This window comes from Aulonocara sp. 'chitande type north' Nkhata Bay, linkage group LG9 (assembly GCF_057382095.1).
Source record: "Aulonocara sp. 'chitande type north' Nkhata Bay isolate Kocher_YH1m ecotype deep benthic linkage group LG9, A_spYH_male_GT1.1, whole genome shotgun sequence".
NCBI lineage: Eukaryota > Metazoa > Chordata > Actinopteri > Cichliformes > Cichlidae > Aulonocara > Aulonocara sp. 'chitande type north' Nkhata Bay.
The window spans coordinates 8,650,123-8,665,577 of record NC_141352.1 but is presented as its reverse complement, the minus strand read 5'-3'; the positions used below and the strand labels follow the sequence as shown (position 1 = coordinate 8,665,577).

The window sequence follows — 15,455 nt, the reverse complement described above, 5'->3', positions numbered from 1 at the left end:
AGTTGTGGCCCCAGAGCCACATGTTTGACACCATAAAGTTTAAAAGAGGTGAAAGCTGCTCGATGAGGTCACGGAGAGCTGAAGTCCAGCCAGTCCCGCTCTGTTATGTAACGACGCTCCACGTGACTCCACAGCTGCGTCATCCAGACGGCCAAAACAAACACGTGACATCATCACCACCATCATCCTGACATCATCCCATCGTTACCTTATTAGGAAGAGCAAACATGGAGGATTTAACCTCGTGTTTAGCTTCGCCACAAATCTCTCTGATCATTTCCACAGGCTGCAGGAGGAGGAGCCTGTGGAAGTGATCACGTCTGTTTCTATAGCATTACACGCTTCGATTGACATTAGACGGTCAGATCATTAACTGGATCTTTCTGTGTTCAGATGAGCTCCTGAGGGTTTTTAATGCTCTGAGCCTCTTTACCTCACAGGAGGTCACCAGGTCATCCTGCAGCTCTGCAGAAACGCTGACAAAGCCAGGGCTCGGTTCCCGCTTGGGATGAGGTTAACGGGGTCAGGTGGGGGCTCGAGGCTGAGTGTCCAGTTTGGTGTGCTGTGGACTGGGTGGCAGAGACAGCAGAGGTCCTGTTGTTCATCACAGAGTCATCAGTTCCTTCATATTTCAGAGTTAGAGTGACAGTAAGCTTAAGATCAACCATAGTTTAAGAACAGACAGTATTTATGAATGGATGAGAGATTTTAAAGAGAGGTATGAAGATGACACAAGAACTGATCAGAGGAACAGGTCTGATGGAGAGATGGACCCACATCATGCTCAGTGTGTAGAAGGAGGTCCAATAGTGAGAGTCTGCAGCCATCTGTGAAGCACGACGGAGGCTCTGTCATGGCTTCACTCGAGTCTACACGCTGCCGGGGCAGTAAACGCTCACCTGGATAGAAACTCTGTCCGAGCCCGGACCTCAGCATGACTGTGGGATCATCCTCACAGAGAACAGAACAACAGAAACATCCAAAGAAGAGCTCCGAGTGTCCTTCCAGAGGCCCGGAGATCCTCACAGCTCAGAGGTCAGACGGAGCTGCAGACTCTTCTCCTGTCAGGATGTTTAGAAACTTTAAATAATGCTTCAGTTTTCGGATCAACTCAGGTAAACAGATTCAGAACGACTTCCTCACAGCTGCACAGGTTAGTGATGTGTCGGTCGCGAACGAAACGGCTCTTAGAGCCGGATCTTTGACGTGAACGACGCGAGCCGGCTCCTTATCGCGAGCCGTGGTTTTTTTTTTCTTTCTCTCTCTCTCTCTCTCTCGCACTTTTTTTCCCGCTTCACTCCCCACGCGAGCCTTGTGCTTTACACTGGGCAGAGGGGGGAGGGGCGGTAGTTACACTGAGTAGCACAGGAACAGAGCGGAGAGAGAGAGAGAGCCAGGGACAACAACGTCACATTAGAAAGGTATAGTAATCATCCACAACTATTTTCAGTAGCAGATGATGAAAGATTCAGAAAGTTTATTCATGCAGGCCCATATGACAGAGAATGTGCATGTTCTTTTTGTTTTCATAGTTTAATTTATATTTAATTGTGTTGTGGTTTGCAGTGTTTTGTGTTGTTTCACTTTAAATTTGTTGAATAGGAAAAAGCTGAAAATGTAAATAGTTAAAAGTTGAACTGTGACTAGTTGGTTTTTGTATTATATGATTTATTTATTACATTTTATGTGGAGTGAATAAATAAAAGTATATTTACGGTGGCCCCTAGAGACAAAGCACATACAAACTCAAAACACGTACAAAAGACAACAGAAGTGCTCCAGGATGCTAGGGGGCAGTGGTGAGCTTTTGTTACCTCATGGCTACACAAGCCAGCAAGTACCAATGACCGGATATGGTGTGTGGTAATAACAGGTAAATGAACTTTTGCTTAATTGCTTAATTAAAGCAACAAAACAACCTGAAGAGCCGGTTGGGAGCCGAAATAGCCGGCTCTATTTAGTGAGTCGAGTCGAAAGAGTCGGTTCTCTAAAAAGAGCCGGAAATCCCATCACTAGTACAGGTGTATTTAGCGCTGTGACATACTCCCCCACGTTTTCCCGACTGCAGGACTGCGTCACCGGTTTGTTTACTATCCCCAGGAGTGACGCAGCTGTTACATAATGGAGTCTGACTGAGCTCGCGCAGTCACACCGGCGCGTGGCTCTGTTGTTGTTGTGCGCACGCAGGTGTTTACGCGACAGCAGCTGATGTGAGAACAGCGCACGCGCTCTGCTGTCATCGTGGGGCGGGAGTCTGAAGACAGGTGGAGACAAGACCAGCGCGAGGACTCCTACCGGATACGAGCCTCGGCACCCGGGCAACAGCTCTCCTCCACAGACCCGTGAAAGTGCCACGGAGAGAGGGATGGAGGAGCAGGAGGAGGAGGAAGACCTGGAGGACGAGCTGGACGCGTCTCAGCTAGAGAGGTTCTTGAAGGACGGGAGGAGAGCAAAGTCCCTGCCGGCCTGCCCGGGAGGAGCCCACGGAGCGGAGGAGGGCAGGAAGCGCGTGAAGTTCGCGGACTCCATGGGGCTGAGCCTGGCCCGAGTGAAGCACTTCAGCTCCCTGGAAGAGCCGCAGATCCCCAGCAAGGTCCTGTCCCGGCACAAGAGCTTCCCCCTGGAGCAGCGGGACCTCCTGAGCAGCCTGTGCCACAACTTCGCCGCCGGCTTGCACGCGGACCTCCCGGAGCTCCGGGACACGGAGCGGAGAGTCCGGCGGCTCCGGGTCTGTCTGGAACGGCTCGTCGCGACGCAGCTGGACGTGCGGGGGCACGTGCGGGTCCTGAGCGGCTGCGCCACCGGGAGGGAGGTCGGAGTGAGGTACACCTTCAACGGCTGGCTGTCCCACATGGACGCGCAGGCGGTGCCCGTGGCTGCCGTCGAGCCGGGTTTGGTGGGGGAGCGCTTCGCCTTCACCGTGTACATCCCGCCCCTCGCAGACCCCGGCTCCGCCGTGCACCTCGCCGTTTACCTGAAGTGCGAGGAGGGGGAGTTCTGGGACAACAACGAGGGGCAGAACTACACCGTCAGGTACCGCTGAGTGCCCGGCCTTTGTCAGCGCCGCCTTCCACGTCCCCTGAGCCGTGCGTAAAACCTCTCCATCCTGCGTAAAACCTCTGTATTTAAAGCTGTCCGTTCGTCGTAAAGCTCCTTCCTCGCTTCTGTCTCTGACCTTCAGCTCTGGTGTCCTGCTCTCTCTGGCTCACTGTGCTCAGTTCCTGAGGTCAGGACGCGTCAAAGTTTCAGATGTCACAGCAGGAAAAATGAAATCCTGGCAGAGAAGTTTCAACTTTTCTTTTTAACTGTGACGTGGACACTGCTCACTGATGGACAGTAAAGATTCCTGAATGTTGTCACATGATTCATGTTTAGTAAAAGTAACTGAATCACTTTGGCTGTTTGCCTGCTTCTCGTGACGTCATCACGCGCCGCACTGTAAAACGATGCTGAGCCGAACAGGAAGCAGATTCTGACATGTTGAAGGAGTGTGAGAGGAGTGAGCCTGTCCTCTGCCAGATGTTTCCTCTGTGGTGTTTTTAAAGCTCCAGATGTTTTCAGTGGTGATGCCGTGTCCTCTTCAGCCTGGATTGGTCTGATTGGAGGGTGGTGGCGTGGATGCAGAGAGGAGGTTTCCTCCTGAGCCCATCAACCACAGAACCAGGTCCGACTGTAGAGCAGCGCTGCCTGAACACCAGCAGCGGTCAGTACTGGGTTCTTCTAATAAGAGGAACAACAAGTTCTTTATCATTTTATGGGAACCGTTCTCACGTTGCTGGGCAGAGGTGAAGAACCTGTCTCCGCCTCCACTCTGGGAGGATTTTTCTACAGCAGCATGTCAGTGAGGAGCTCATCACTGCTTCTCTTTTCTCTTACTGAACTTTTTAAAAGTTTAAAATCAGTAAAATATCAACATTTATGCAATAATTATGCAAAAGATATTTATAAGCTTAAGCTGGGTCTTTGTTACCTGACGCAGGAACAAATACTCCTGTTGTAGTCAATGGTTGTTTGACCTCTGTGACCTCAGGACCTGTGAGCATGAATGAAAGAGGAGCTGAGGAGCACTACAATGACCTCCTTGAGTTTCTCAGAGTAAAGCTGGAGCTCTCAGACGCTCTGTTGCTACAGCAACCTCACAGCAGCCATGTTATTGGTCACATGATGTCATTAAAAAGGCTCCAATAGCACAAACACGGCCCAGAGGTCCTGTGCTGAGCCTCTGCTGGATGTTAGAGGAACTGCAGGTACTTTCAGCTGGAGGGTGGGGGTGTATGGACGAGCCCGGGGTTCAGGCTCATCACAGAGGTCACAGCTGAGCCTGCAGCTACATGCTAAATGATGTCACACAGTCTGGTGATGGTAGAGCGAGGCGTGCACGTCGCTGTGTAGCTCCTGCAGCAGAGTCTGCAAACTGAAATCAGCAGGTGCAGCCGCACTGACTGAAGCAAGTATTAATCTTTGCTTTCAGCTGTTTTGTCACAGATTTGTGAAATGATTTTTGAAAGAGCTCACGGATCCGGGTGCGACGCTGTAACAGGAAGCCCTCGTTGCAACAGGTTGTGAAATTTCTTCACTGCCAGATTTTCCACAACCAACCGTCAGCAGTATCACTGCAAAGTGGAGACATGAAGGTGCAGCACAGTGAGTGGAAGTCCCCAACCCTCCATCACCGCAGAGTCCACACAAGCCGCTCAGCAGCAGCTGCGCCTCAGCTGCCGTACGACACGTACTTTTAAAGCAAGCATGTTTTATAGCGTTATTTTATATCCTGGTCACATACAAGGTTCTGGTAGCTGATTGGCCAGACTGTCCTGTAGCCATTTTCTCACTTTGGCTCCACTGTACAAGCCGACACGTGTTTCTGTCATTGGATGGTTTCTCTACACCTCAGTGAGTCTGGAGCACATGAAGTCTGCGTCTGCACAGAAAGCTGTAACAACCCTTCACATCCTCCAGTGGACCAGACTGGAGCCATTACCAGGCCATTCCCTGCTCCCAGACCTTATGTTTGACACCTCTGTTTTACAGCACGACAGCACGTGTGTGTGTGTGTGTGCGTTTCATGAGCATCTCGTTTACCTTTAAACCTGCAGCCTCTGAGCGGCGCAGCCTGTAGTTGGTCTATTTCGCCTCTAGGTGGCAGCATTTGTCCTTTTCACCTCCCTCTGTGGGCGCATTCACTTCCATAAACTGTTTTTATTTTCATGGCACACATTTAGTTTCTGTCCAAATGATCTCCTCGTGTCCTTCTTGTGTTGTTTTTAGGTTCCCGAGCGCGTGACGGCGTGTGGCTGCGCGTCCTCCATGTGGCGCTGCAGAGCTGTCAGTTTATCAGTGCAGCTGCTTCCTCTCAGCCTCCATCTCTGAACGCTGATGAGCTCCAACCTCTCTGCTTCAGCCCAGAGGAATCCCAGCATTTCAACAGGAAGCGACACTTCAAAATAAAAGCCGCAGCCTTTTATAACTGAGAATGATTTAAAGTTGTGTTTTCTGACCTTACCTGTATTTCTACACGTTCATCCTCCAAACCATTTAAATATGTTTCTGTTTCGATTATCCTGCATCCACCATTTCCCACATTCCACAAAACCCTCAAACAACTCTTTCCTGTGACCTCGTGTGACCTTCTGATGTGTTCCCACCACGATTTAATGAACAAGTACAGCAGGTGTAAGACGATCAACGAGCATCTGGTTGTTTGTTCCCATGATGGAGAACAGGTCTGACACTCCCAGGTTAGGATTGGAGCCACACCCATCCTTCCAGGTCGCTGCGCTCGGTCAATCGGCTTCAGCTGAGACCACAGCGGGCGCTGTTTCTGAGAGTGATCCACGAGCTGAAGCACCGACGCTGACCGGAGACGTACCTGTACAAGAGGAAGCCGAGGAAGAAGCAGACGGATGGGATCGTAGAGAAGAAGAGTGCGGCGATGACTCTGCTCTCTGAACTTCAGTGAAAACCACGAAAGCAGCAGACCTGAAACACCCCGAGCTGGAACGGCTTTCTGTGACCCGTCGCCCACGAGGTGACGGAGAGTTGAATGTTTGTGTGACAATAACTGCGTGCTTCTCCTCTGCTGATTTACAGTTGGATGTTTTTTGCTCCAGACGACGAGCTTGAGGATGATGATGAAACTTTTCTCTACTGAACACAACGTCCAGATAAACACAGAACTTTTGGGGAATCCTGGTGTTTTTTCTGCCATTTAGTGCTGGTCACATGACCCGATCATGTCTCTGTAAATCAGGACTCAAACGGCCGTGACTACGACTGGACGAGCAGAAGCTGCGCGATCCCACGGACGCTGCTGCTCGTCTGGAGATCCTTGACTCCGTCACATCCATCACAGCTGCTGCTTTTCTTTAAACAAGGCCTCGTGTTCGTCATCTGGCCTCGCAAAGGCACTTTGAATAAATCTCAGCTGGACAAACTCGACGTCTGAATGTTTTTATTCGATAATTTCCTGCAAACACAGCAGCACGAAATAAAAAATGGCAGTAAATCTGACCTCGACTGCGTGTAGACTGTACGTAGAAGATGGACGTGTGCGTCGGTCTGAATGAGTCGGCTGCGTGTAGCAGCCAGTCTCTCTTTTTAACCTCAGTAAAATCTGCCTGATGGTCTCAGTCGCAGGTTTTAGTCGTTTAGATTTTGTCCCAATTCAGGGTCAAATGATTTAGGGTGTGGCTACTCTGTGATTGACAGCGACCAGCTCTTTCTTACGCCAACATCCTGCTCCTCGTCCGCCGGGTCATACTTCCTGTCCTGGAAAAGCTTTAATAATGACGCCTGTGAGTGAGCTCCAAAGGCTCCGTTTACCACACTTTTTCTACTTTTGGGTCTCTCTGATGTCACAGAGAGGAACTTATACGGTCACCTAAGGAACAGAAGCTCCACCCACCTGTTGTTCAAACCAGCCAATCAGAATAAAGCTAGTTGAAGGTATTTTTCACCACCAGGGGGCAGTGTTAAGATAGAGGATGTGTTCACGTTTTTTTTAATTTGACTACGAAAAAAATGGTGGAAATGAGCAGAATAGGTCCACTTTAACAGGTGAGTGTCATGGTGGCTGTGACGTCACATGACGCAGTCACATGACGCGTCGTTAGCTGCTTACTGCATGTTTAAATTTTTATTTACATTCGGTTACAAACATATAAAAAGTTTAACAAATTATACACCCGCTGCATTTCTACACAATTTCAGAGCATGAGGATTCGCTGCGGCGCCCGTTGTCACGGTGAATTCAACAATGTAAATTACTTCATTAACATAATGCCACATCATTGGTTGATAGGTTAATCAGGATGAAATGAATTACAGGGTCATTACTGGCGTAGAGTCGGTGATCCTAGAACAGACGCTCCTGCGGGGGTGTGTCTATTTGGTCAGGTGGTCCGCAGCCGCCGCTCGTCTGCTCTAAAAACGCCACCCAACGCTGGGAGGAGGAGCCATGGCAACCTCTCACTGCTATTGGCTGTCAATCAGACGTCGGTGCTTGCTGGTGACATCACATCAGTGTGTGATGACATCACTCAGAGGAGTACATGTTGTATATCACCGTGACGATGACTGCAACCAGAGCGGGGACCAGCATGTTCGACCACCAGCTGCAGGACAGACGCACAGTTAGTGGTGCACACAAACCCACTCTGTGTGTGTGTCTGTGTGTGTCTGTGTGCGTCTGTGTGTGTCTGTGCGTGTGTCTGTGTGTGTGTCTGTGCGTGTCTGTGTGTGTGTGTGTGTGTGTGTCTGTGTGTGTCTGTGTGTGTGTCTGTGTGCGTGTGTCTGTGTGTGTCTGTGTGCGTCTGTGTGTGTGTGTGTGTCTGTGTGTGTCTGTGTGTGTCTGTGCGTGTGTCTGTGTGCGTGTCTGTGCGTGTCTGTGTGTGTCTGTGCGTGTCTGTGCGTGTCTGTGTGCGTGTGTCTGTGTGTGTGTCTGTGTGTGTCTGTGTGTGTGTCTGTGTGTGTGCGTGTGTCTGTGTGTGTCTGTGCGTGTCTGTGTGTGTCTGTGTGTCTGTGTGTGTGTCTGTGTGTGTGTCTGTGCGTGTCTGTGTGTGTGCGTGTGTCTGTGTGTGTCTGTGCGTGTCTGTGTGCGTGTGTCTGTGTGTCTGTGTGTGTGTCTGTGTGTGTCTGTGCGTGTCTGTGTGTGTGTGCGTGTGTCTGTGTGTGTCTGTGCGTGTCTGTGTGTGTGTCTGTGCGTGTCTGTGTGTGTGTCTGTGTGTGTCTGTGTGTGCGTGGCTCACCTGGGCTCTTCCTTCACAGTGGTCACCAGTGTTTCCTGTAAAACACAAAAAGAGTCAGTCCCGTGGCTACATCGCTGTTTACAATAAACCCATCAAAGGGTCAAAGGTCACTGTGATAAATACACCAGGGGGCGCTCTCGAGCTCGCCCAGAATGAGCTGCACAACGTGAACTTTGGCAAGTGTTCATCTTGTTTTTGAAAGAAGAGCTCGACATCGTGACGCGCTGCTTCGTCTGCACCTGTGGAGCTTCCTGTTGGGCTTTAGCCACGCCCCCTAACATCTGCCAGAGTTATCGGTCCAAATTCATGGGCTGCATCCTCCTGAGGCCGCATTTGTAGACCGATTACGTCACAGCGACGCGCCGAAGGCTGTCCGAATTCGTAGACTCCTCCGAATGCAGCCGACAAATGCATCCTGCTTTTCCCTGAATTTGAAGGATGGGTCGGGTGTGTCCTTCGTGGCCTACCATATCCCAGAATTCATAGTGCGGCCCAGCAAAAGTTTTAAAATTACTCATACTAATCTTTCTGGGTCACAAAATAAACTTTTAACATATTTTCAGGCGAGAAAGTAGCTGTGTAAACATCAAATATCTGCTCGGTTTATCAAGATATCGCATATTTGCAAAAGTGCTTCAACGTTTTCGGAGGCGTCTGCTACCCACCAGCTCGACAGCTAGCCGGGAGCTCGAGGGTCACTGGAGCCGCCGAGAACGGCACAACTCCGGCACATCATGTTCAGATCACCGCGGACTTTCACTGCTCGGGTTAAACAACTTAGACAACCTAAAAATGTTGTTGTTTGGCTTTATTAATCCCCCGGGTGGTTTTCACACAGCTGAATAAACGTCAAACAGAAAACTGATTAAACAGAAGTGTGAGACGGTCGAGAGTTTACTCCAGTGTCCTGTTATATTTTAGACAGCAAGGAGCAGACGGCGAGTTTATTAACTCCACCGAGACAGCGGTGACGCAGATCAGAAGGCTGGACCGTCACATTTCACAGCCGTTTACTTCCGACCTTCTGAGGACCCGGCCTTCACGGTCTACGTGGGCCGGGTCCTCAGGAGGATGCAGCCTATGAATTTGGACACAACAATCCTTTGGAAATCGGTGCCATGGAACCCTTAACTAACCAATCAGCACGCATTAGCGTTATCCTGGTGCTTTCTGGGGAAAATCAGCTTGTTCTTGTCGTATGTGAGCAGCTCTCCTCAGACCGTCACCTCTTTACATCGTCTCAGTTTAAACGACATGTTTCTGTGATCTGCTGTGATTAAAGTTGTGGCGTGGGTGTGGTGTGGGTGTGGTCTCTGGCCGTCTGCAGAGGAGGGGTGACGCAGTGAGCTCCCGGGGCGGCGCAGGGGCGGGTGAACAGGTGTGCTGGGCTGTGATTGTGACTCTTTATATGTTCACAGTGACAGTCGGAGGGGGAGGAGAGTGGGAGCGTCTGTGTCCCAGTGCAAAACGAAAACCACAAAAAGCTCTGCTGTCATCACTCGAGTGCAGCGTCTGCAAACGCCCCAAACATGCGATCAGCTCAGTCCGACTGAAACGGCTTCACTCACCTCAGGCTGGGAGAGCTTGTGTCTGTCCTCCTGCACACAGAAACACAGAGATGACACAGGCAGCACCTCCCACAGTGCAGTCAAGTCTCACACACACACACACACACACACACACACACAGACTCACACACACACACACACACACACACACTCACCGGGTGCACCTCTCCGATCACCATGCTGCTGGCCATCTCTCGGGCGTCGGTGGAGTGTCCGATGTCCTCGAAGCTCTCCGTGGCGTTTCCTCCGGCCTGCTCCCTCAGCACCTCCTCTCCTCCGGGGTGCTGACACCACAAACACACACAGAGCCGTCAGTTCACCTCCTCACGCACACATTCACACTTTTAAACACACAATTTCTAACCAGTCACTCGTTAAAGTCGAGGCTAAACACAAATCCTCACATTGCTTTAGGTTCCGGTTGCGGTCGGCACGGTAACACGCTGTGACAGGCCCACGTGCACGCTCGCAGTAACACCGATGCTGGTCGCCCTCATCAAACAGAGGCGTGCGTGTCCCTCTCTGCCACGAGAAGCCGTCACAGTCGCAGAGGCTGTGAGTCAGTCACGCCGCTGCAGCTGCAGAGCCAGTTTCAGCGCTGCATGGTGCAATCAGGCTGCCCACATGCAGGCTGGGGAAACATGGCAGACATGACGTGCAGCTCGCCTCTGTCGGGGCGCCTTACAGGACCACAGCTGATGACACGCTGTAAACCTCTCTACACATGAGTTACGTTTGGGACCAGACGTCGACATGGACTGAGACTCGCCCGCGGCCTGTGATTGGACCGTCCTCCCCATCGCCTCTTTGTCTTTACCTGCATCTCATTAATGAATGATTCACAGGTTCGCTCTGACCTGCAGTGAACCACGGCACTCGGCTCACCTCTGGACAGCTGCTATAAAACAGCTGGATCCAGAAATCGCTGCTGAGCATGTCTTTGAACTCTGAGTGAACCGGAGCAGCGAGACGAGTCGAGAGGCCTCGATCTGTTCGCTGACTGTTGGCCAACACACCCTGAACTCTGTACAAGGAGACGCCATTCATTCAGATAAGCTGTGACCAGGGAGGAGCCGAGCAGCCCGAGGGCCAGGCTGTTAGTCATAACCAAGCAAGGCAACTTTATTTGTATAGCACACTTTCAGCACCAGGCAATTCAAAGTGCTTTAGGGGCGACCGTGGCTCAGGGGGTTGGGAAGCGTATCTGTAACCGGAAGGTCGCCGGTTCGATCCCCGAGCTCTCTGTCCTGGTTGTTGTGTCCTTGGGCAAGACATTTTACCCTACCGCCTACTGGTGTTGGCCAGAGGGGCCAATGGCGCGATATGGCAGCCTGGCTTCTGTCAGTCTGCCCCAGAGCAGCTGTGGCTACAACCGTAGCCTCCACCAGTGTGTGAATGTGAGAGTGACTGAATAGTGGTATTGTAAAGCGCTTTGGGTGCCTTGAAAAGCGCTATATAAACCCACTATTATTACGTGATTAAAGTGATAAAAGAAAGCATTTGTAATAAACCAATAACCAAGAAAATCATTTGTATGAAAATTAAAACAAACAGGTAGAGAGCCATAACAGGATCAGTTACTCATAAGCAAGTCTGAATAAGTAAGTTTTAATTTTACACTTAAAAGAGCTTTGCATGCTCCTGATAGTTCCAGATGTGAGGAGCATCTCCTGCTTCGCCAGGTTTAGTTCTGGTTCTGGGGACGGTCAGTAAACGAGAGCTGGAGGACCCGACTGATCCATGACAGCAGATCTCTAATGCACTCTGGTGCTAACCCATTCAAAGATTTATAAACTAATAAAGTCTATTCTGTGAGCTACAGGGAGCCAGTGCAATGACTTTAGAACTGGAGTAATGTACTCTGTTTTCTTGGTTCTAGTGAGAACACGAGCAGCAGCGTTCTGGATCAGCTGCAGTTGTCTGTTACAGTAATCAAGGCGATAAATGCCTGGATGAGTTTCTCTAGGTGATGTGTCATCAGTCCTTTAATCCTAGAAACGTTCCTCAGGTGACAGAAGGCTGACGTTGTTATTACTTTGATGTGGCCCTGGAGGTTCAGCTCTCATTATTACACCTAAGGTTCTGGCCTGGTCCGTAGTTTCTAGTTGGACCAGTTTGAGCTGATTACTGATATTTAGTCTTTTTGGGTCCAAAGAGAAGTACTTCAGTTTTGTAGCAGGCATTAGAGTGCACATTAGAGTGCACATCTGGGTCTTGTATTAAATGTTTCCCTGTATTTGTCTGACAGGTTTAGTTGATTTACAGTTTAAGATTTTCTTCACACAAAACCAAAAACAAAATTCATATTAATTGTAACAGTTTATAACCAGTTGAAGCCATTACTCATCCCTCTAATTACCCAGGGATGAGTAATGGATAATTAAAAGGAAAAACCTGTGTGTTGGGAAGCATTCATGTAACAAAGTGTTCTGCAGGTTCCCTCTGTGGTGGCCATCTTGTTTCCCCAGTAAAGAGGAGGCCTGCCTCAATTGCAGCTCTTTTATAGGCCAGTCTGTATTGAGAAGGCGTGGTCTTTAGAGTATTTGTGCATGATGTCGGCAAGAGACAATAAAACAATTACTTCAGTTAAGATAGAGTGAAGTCTGATGTTTCCCTCACCGCGGCCTCTGCGTAACACTGTGACTCACTAATCTGACCTTTGTGAAGACATTTGCTAATCAATAGACTTCTAACCACAACCCATGAAATGATGGACACAATATTCACAGATCAGTCCTTAATGATTAGCAGCAGTTAGCTTTGTTACGGTAAAACTTTCAATTGTATAAATTATTGTACTTTTGCAGTATTTAAAACCAGATCCTGAGGATATGAAGCCTCCTTTGTTCTAGTCACCAACATGGACTAGCGCTAGCTAACGTTAGCTTAGTCTGCTAATCGCTAACATCAATGAACGGAGGAAACTCCCCATAAAAATAAAAAATAAATGACTTCAGGGGAGATTGTTTTTAATAAGAGAGGAAACACACTCAGGTTAGCTAGCTGGCTGTTAGGGTTTGGAAGTTAGCCACTTTTGGGCTTTTTATTGATCCTCAGAACAAAGCGTGAGCTGGCTTTCTCTGGCTGATGATTGTTTTGGTTGTGAGCCGATTGTCACATTTGCCCGTAGCTTGCATGGAAGACACTGACTTCTCTGCTAACACTGGCTAACTGCTCGCTGAGCGCTGCTGAAACCTGAAACTGTGACACAAACTGGAAGTTGAGAACGTTTACTGTCAAAGTAAAAGCTCCACCGCAGTGCTGCGGCCGCCATGTTTCAAAGGGTTTGTTTGTCATGTTTCCAGATGCAGCGTCTGTTACATTACAGGTGACACAGCAGTCTGCAAGCCTAGCGACCAAAGAAATCACAAGTAAGTGGTTGGTGAATACATTTTTTCCCTAGCAACCAGTAGTTTCCAGGCAGTCAATGTCTGGCCTTCAGGTCTGCCAGCACCCTCTGGCCAACCAGTTGGAGAATAATCATTTTCTCCCAGTGACCTGAGGTTGGCAGATGGTTGCAGACTGGTCCCTAGACCTTTAGTCTCTACACTGTTACATGTCCAAATCATTAACATCATGTGACTAGCTGTCATGTGACCACAAAACCTCATAAGTCTGCAGGAAGTAAAAAGAGGGACCACCCGGGGCATGCTCATTGTCTCATCATTCAAAGCAAACATGGACAGCTGTGCAGCATGTAACTGATGCTCACCTCATCAACTCCAATCAGCTCTGCTATCCAGTGCTTATATCTGCATGTAAAGGGTGTGAACACTTCCACCAGTGGATCCAGTTTCCTGGATATTTCTGATTTGGATCAAAAACTTCCTGCTGTTCATCTTTAATTGAACAATTCCTCACATATGCTGACGTCTCCAGGATTAAATTAACAATGAAAACACATCTGGTTTAGATCTGAAGTGAGTCAGAGCCAGTTATCTCTCTTTGTGTAGTCACATGTTATAAACCCAGCCCCCCCATAGCTGCATCACTGCAGCCTGCCAATGATTCACCAGAGTCTGCAGCACAAAGCCAGAGAGCAAACTGTGGCAGAGTTCATCCAGTGAATCAGCAGAAAACTGAAGCCTGACGATATCTGAAAGCAGAGGGACGGTGTAAAGCTGAGCGGAGGTGGAGGTGAAGTAGGGCTGAACGATTATGGAAAATAATCTAATTGCGATTTTTTGCCCCTATATTGCGATTGCGATGCGATATGCGATTATTTTTTAAGGTATTTGTCTTCTGTATTATTAAACAAAGACAAGCAATACATCATATAGTATGGCCAATACTATATTACATTAATTTTAAACTGTTCTTTCCTGGAAGACAGACCTCTGTTATGATGACATGAGGTGATGCATGAATTGATGACTGACATTTTTATTTAACTTCTTCAATCACAACAGTATATTTGAACATACACAATAGTTTATTTTTAGCTTACAAACATCTGAGCATAAAGTGCTGACAAGGAACCCTGGTGTAAACATTAAAATGAAAGTCAGTACAATGTGCAGATTGCAGAAATATACATAAACAAAATCAGTGGCTTTACCACACTCAGTTTTTCGACATCTGTGAACTACTAGACAGTCATTCAATTAAAAAATAATATTAAATAAATAAAACTAATAAATAAAAAATACACACATCTTACTGATCTCTGCAGTCAGTAACATTACACATAAAGTGCAAACATAATAGCAATTGTATAAACACACACACAAACACGCCTTTAAATTTTAAAGGCGTGAAATTGGACGGTCTAGTTCTGATTAGCGTCACCGCTGTCTCGGTGGAGTTTAATAAACTCGGCCGTCTGCTTCTTGCTATCTAAAATATAACCAGACACTGGCGTAAATTCTCGACTGTCTCATACTTCTGTTTAATAAGTTTTCTGTTTGACGTTTAGTCAGCTGTGTGAAAACCAAGGAGGAACCCACCCGGGGGATTAATAAAGTTTTATTTTATCTAATCTAATAACTTTAATCTCAGCCAAACCGATTTACTCACGAACAAACAAAACACTGAAAAAAGCCCAACAATAAAATTTTTAGGTTGTCTAAGTGACTTATATATTACGTTTAACCCGAGCAGCGAAACTCCGCGGTGATCTGAAAATGATGTGCCGGGAGTTGTGCCGTTCTCGGCCGCATCAGTAACCCTCGAGCTCCCGGCTAGCTGTCGAGCTGGTGGGTAGCAGACGCCTCTGAAAACGTCGAAGCACTTTTGCAAATATGGGATATCTTGATAAACCGAGCAGATATTTGATGTTTACACAACTACTTTCTCGCCTGAAAATATGTTAAAAGTTTATTTTGTGACCCAGAAAGATTAGTATGAGTAATTTTAAAACTTAGTAGCGGCCGCCATTGCTGGAAACTGGAGTTTGGCTGGGCCGCGCTATGAATTCTGGGATATGGTAGTAATTTGAACAGCCTTCGGCGCGTCGCTGTGACGTAATCGGTCTACAAATGCGGCCTCAGGAGGATGCAGCCCATGAATTGTATAATATAATCGCAGTATAATCGCAGCCTTTGCGGTTAGAAAATTGCACTTGATCATGTCGCGATATTATCGCAAATGCAATATATCGTTCAGCCCTAAGGTGAAGGGTCGTGGGGCTGACGCTTTGTGT

At 48.3% G+C, this 15,455-nt stretch overlaps 2 protein-coding genes across 3 annotated transcripts in view; one reads left to right on the top strand and one right to left on the bottom strand.

Annotated features, from left to right (window-relative positions):
• Positions 1–2,068: 2,068 nt before the first annotated feature.
• Positions 2,069–6,791, top strand: LOC147321570 (protein phosphatase 1 regulatory subunit 3G-like). Of its 2 annotated transcripts, none has more exons than XM_086305599.1 (2): positions 2,069–3,086; positions 5,269–6,791. In XM_086305599.1, the coding sequence occupies exon 1, from the start codon at positions 2,366–2,368 to the stop codon at positions 3,041–3,043; it is 678 nt and encodes a 225-aa protein (XP_086161725.1). In that variant the 5' UTR covers positions 2,069–2,365; the 3' UTR covers positions 3,044–3,086; positions 5,269–6,791. The 2 variants fall into 2 exon arrangements, with proteins under 2 accessions (XP_086161725.1, XP_086161724.1); XM_086305598.1 differs by having other exon boundaries at positions 2,071–3,033.
• Positions 6,435–15,455, bottom strand: part of cyb5a (cytochrome b5 type A (microsomal)) — a 10,834-nt gene continuing 1,813 nt past the window's right edge. Inside the window, exons 2-5 of the mRNA XM_086305600.1 lie at positions 9,970–10,098; positions 9,815–9,844; positions 8,247–8,281; positions 6,435–7,613 (exon numbers count right to left, since the gene is read on the bottom strand). Of these exons, the coding sequence (XP_086161726.1) occupies positions 7,535–7,613; positions 8,247–8,281; positions 9,815–9,844; positions 9,970–10,098 (273 nt within the window). The 3' untranslated portion in view covers positions 6,435–7,534. The remainder of the gene's footprint in view (positions 7,614–8,246; positions 8,282–9,814; positions 9,845–9,969; positions 10,099–15,455) is intronic.

Bases quoted from the DNA above. Each gene is read 5' to 3' on its own strand.
- LOC147321570 (XM_086305598.1), top strand. From the start codon at position 2,366: ATGGAGGAGCAGGAGGAGGAGGAAGACCTGGAGGACGAGCTGGACGCG.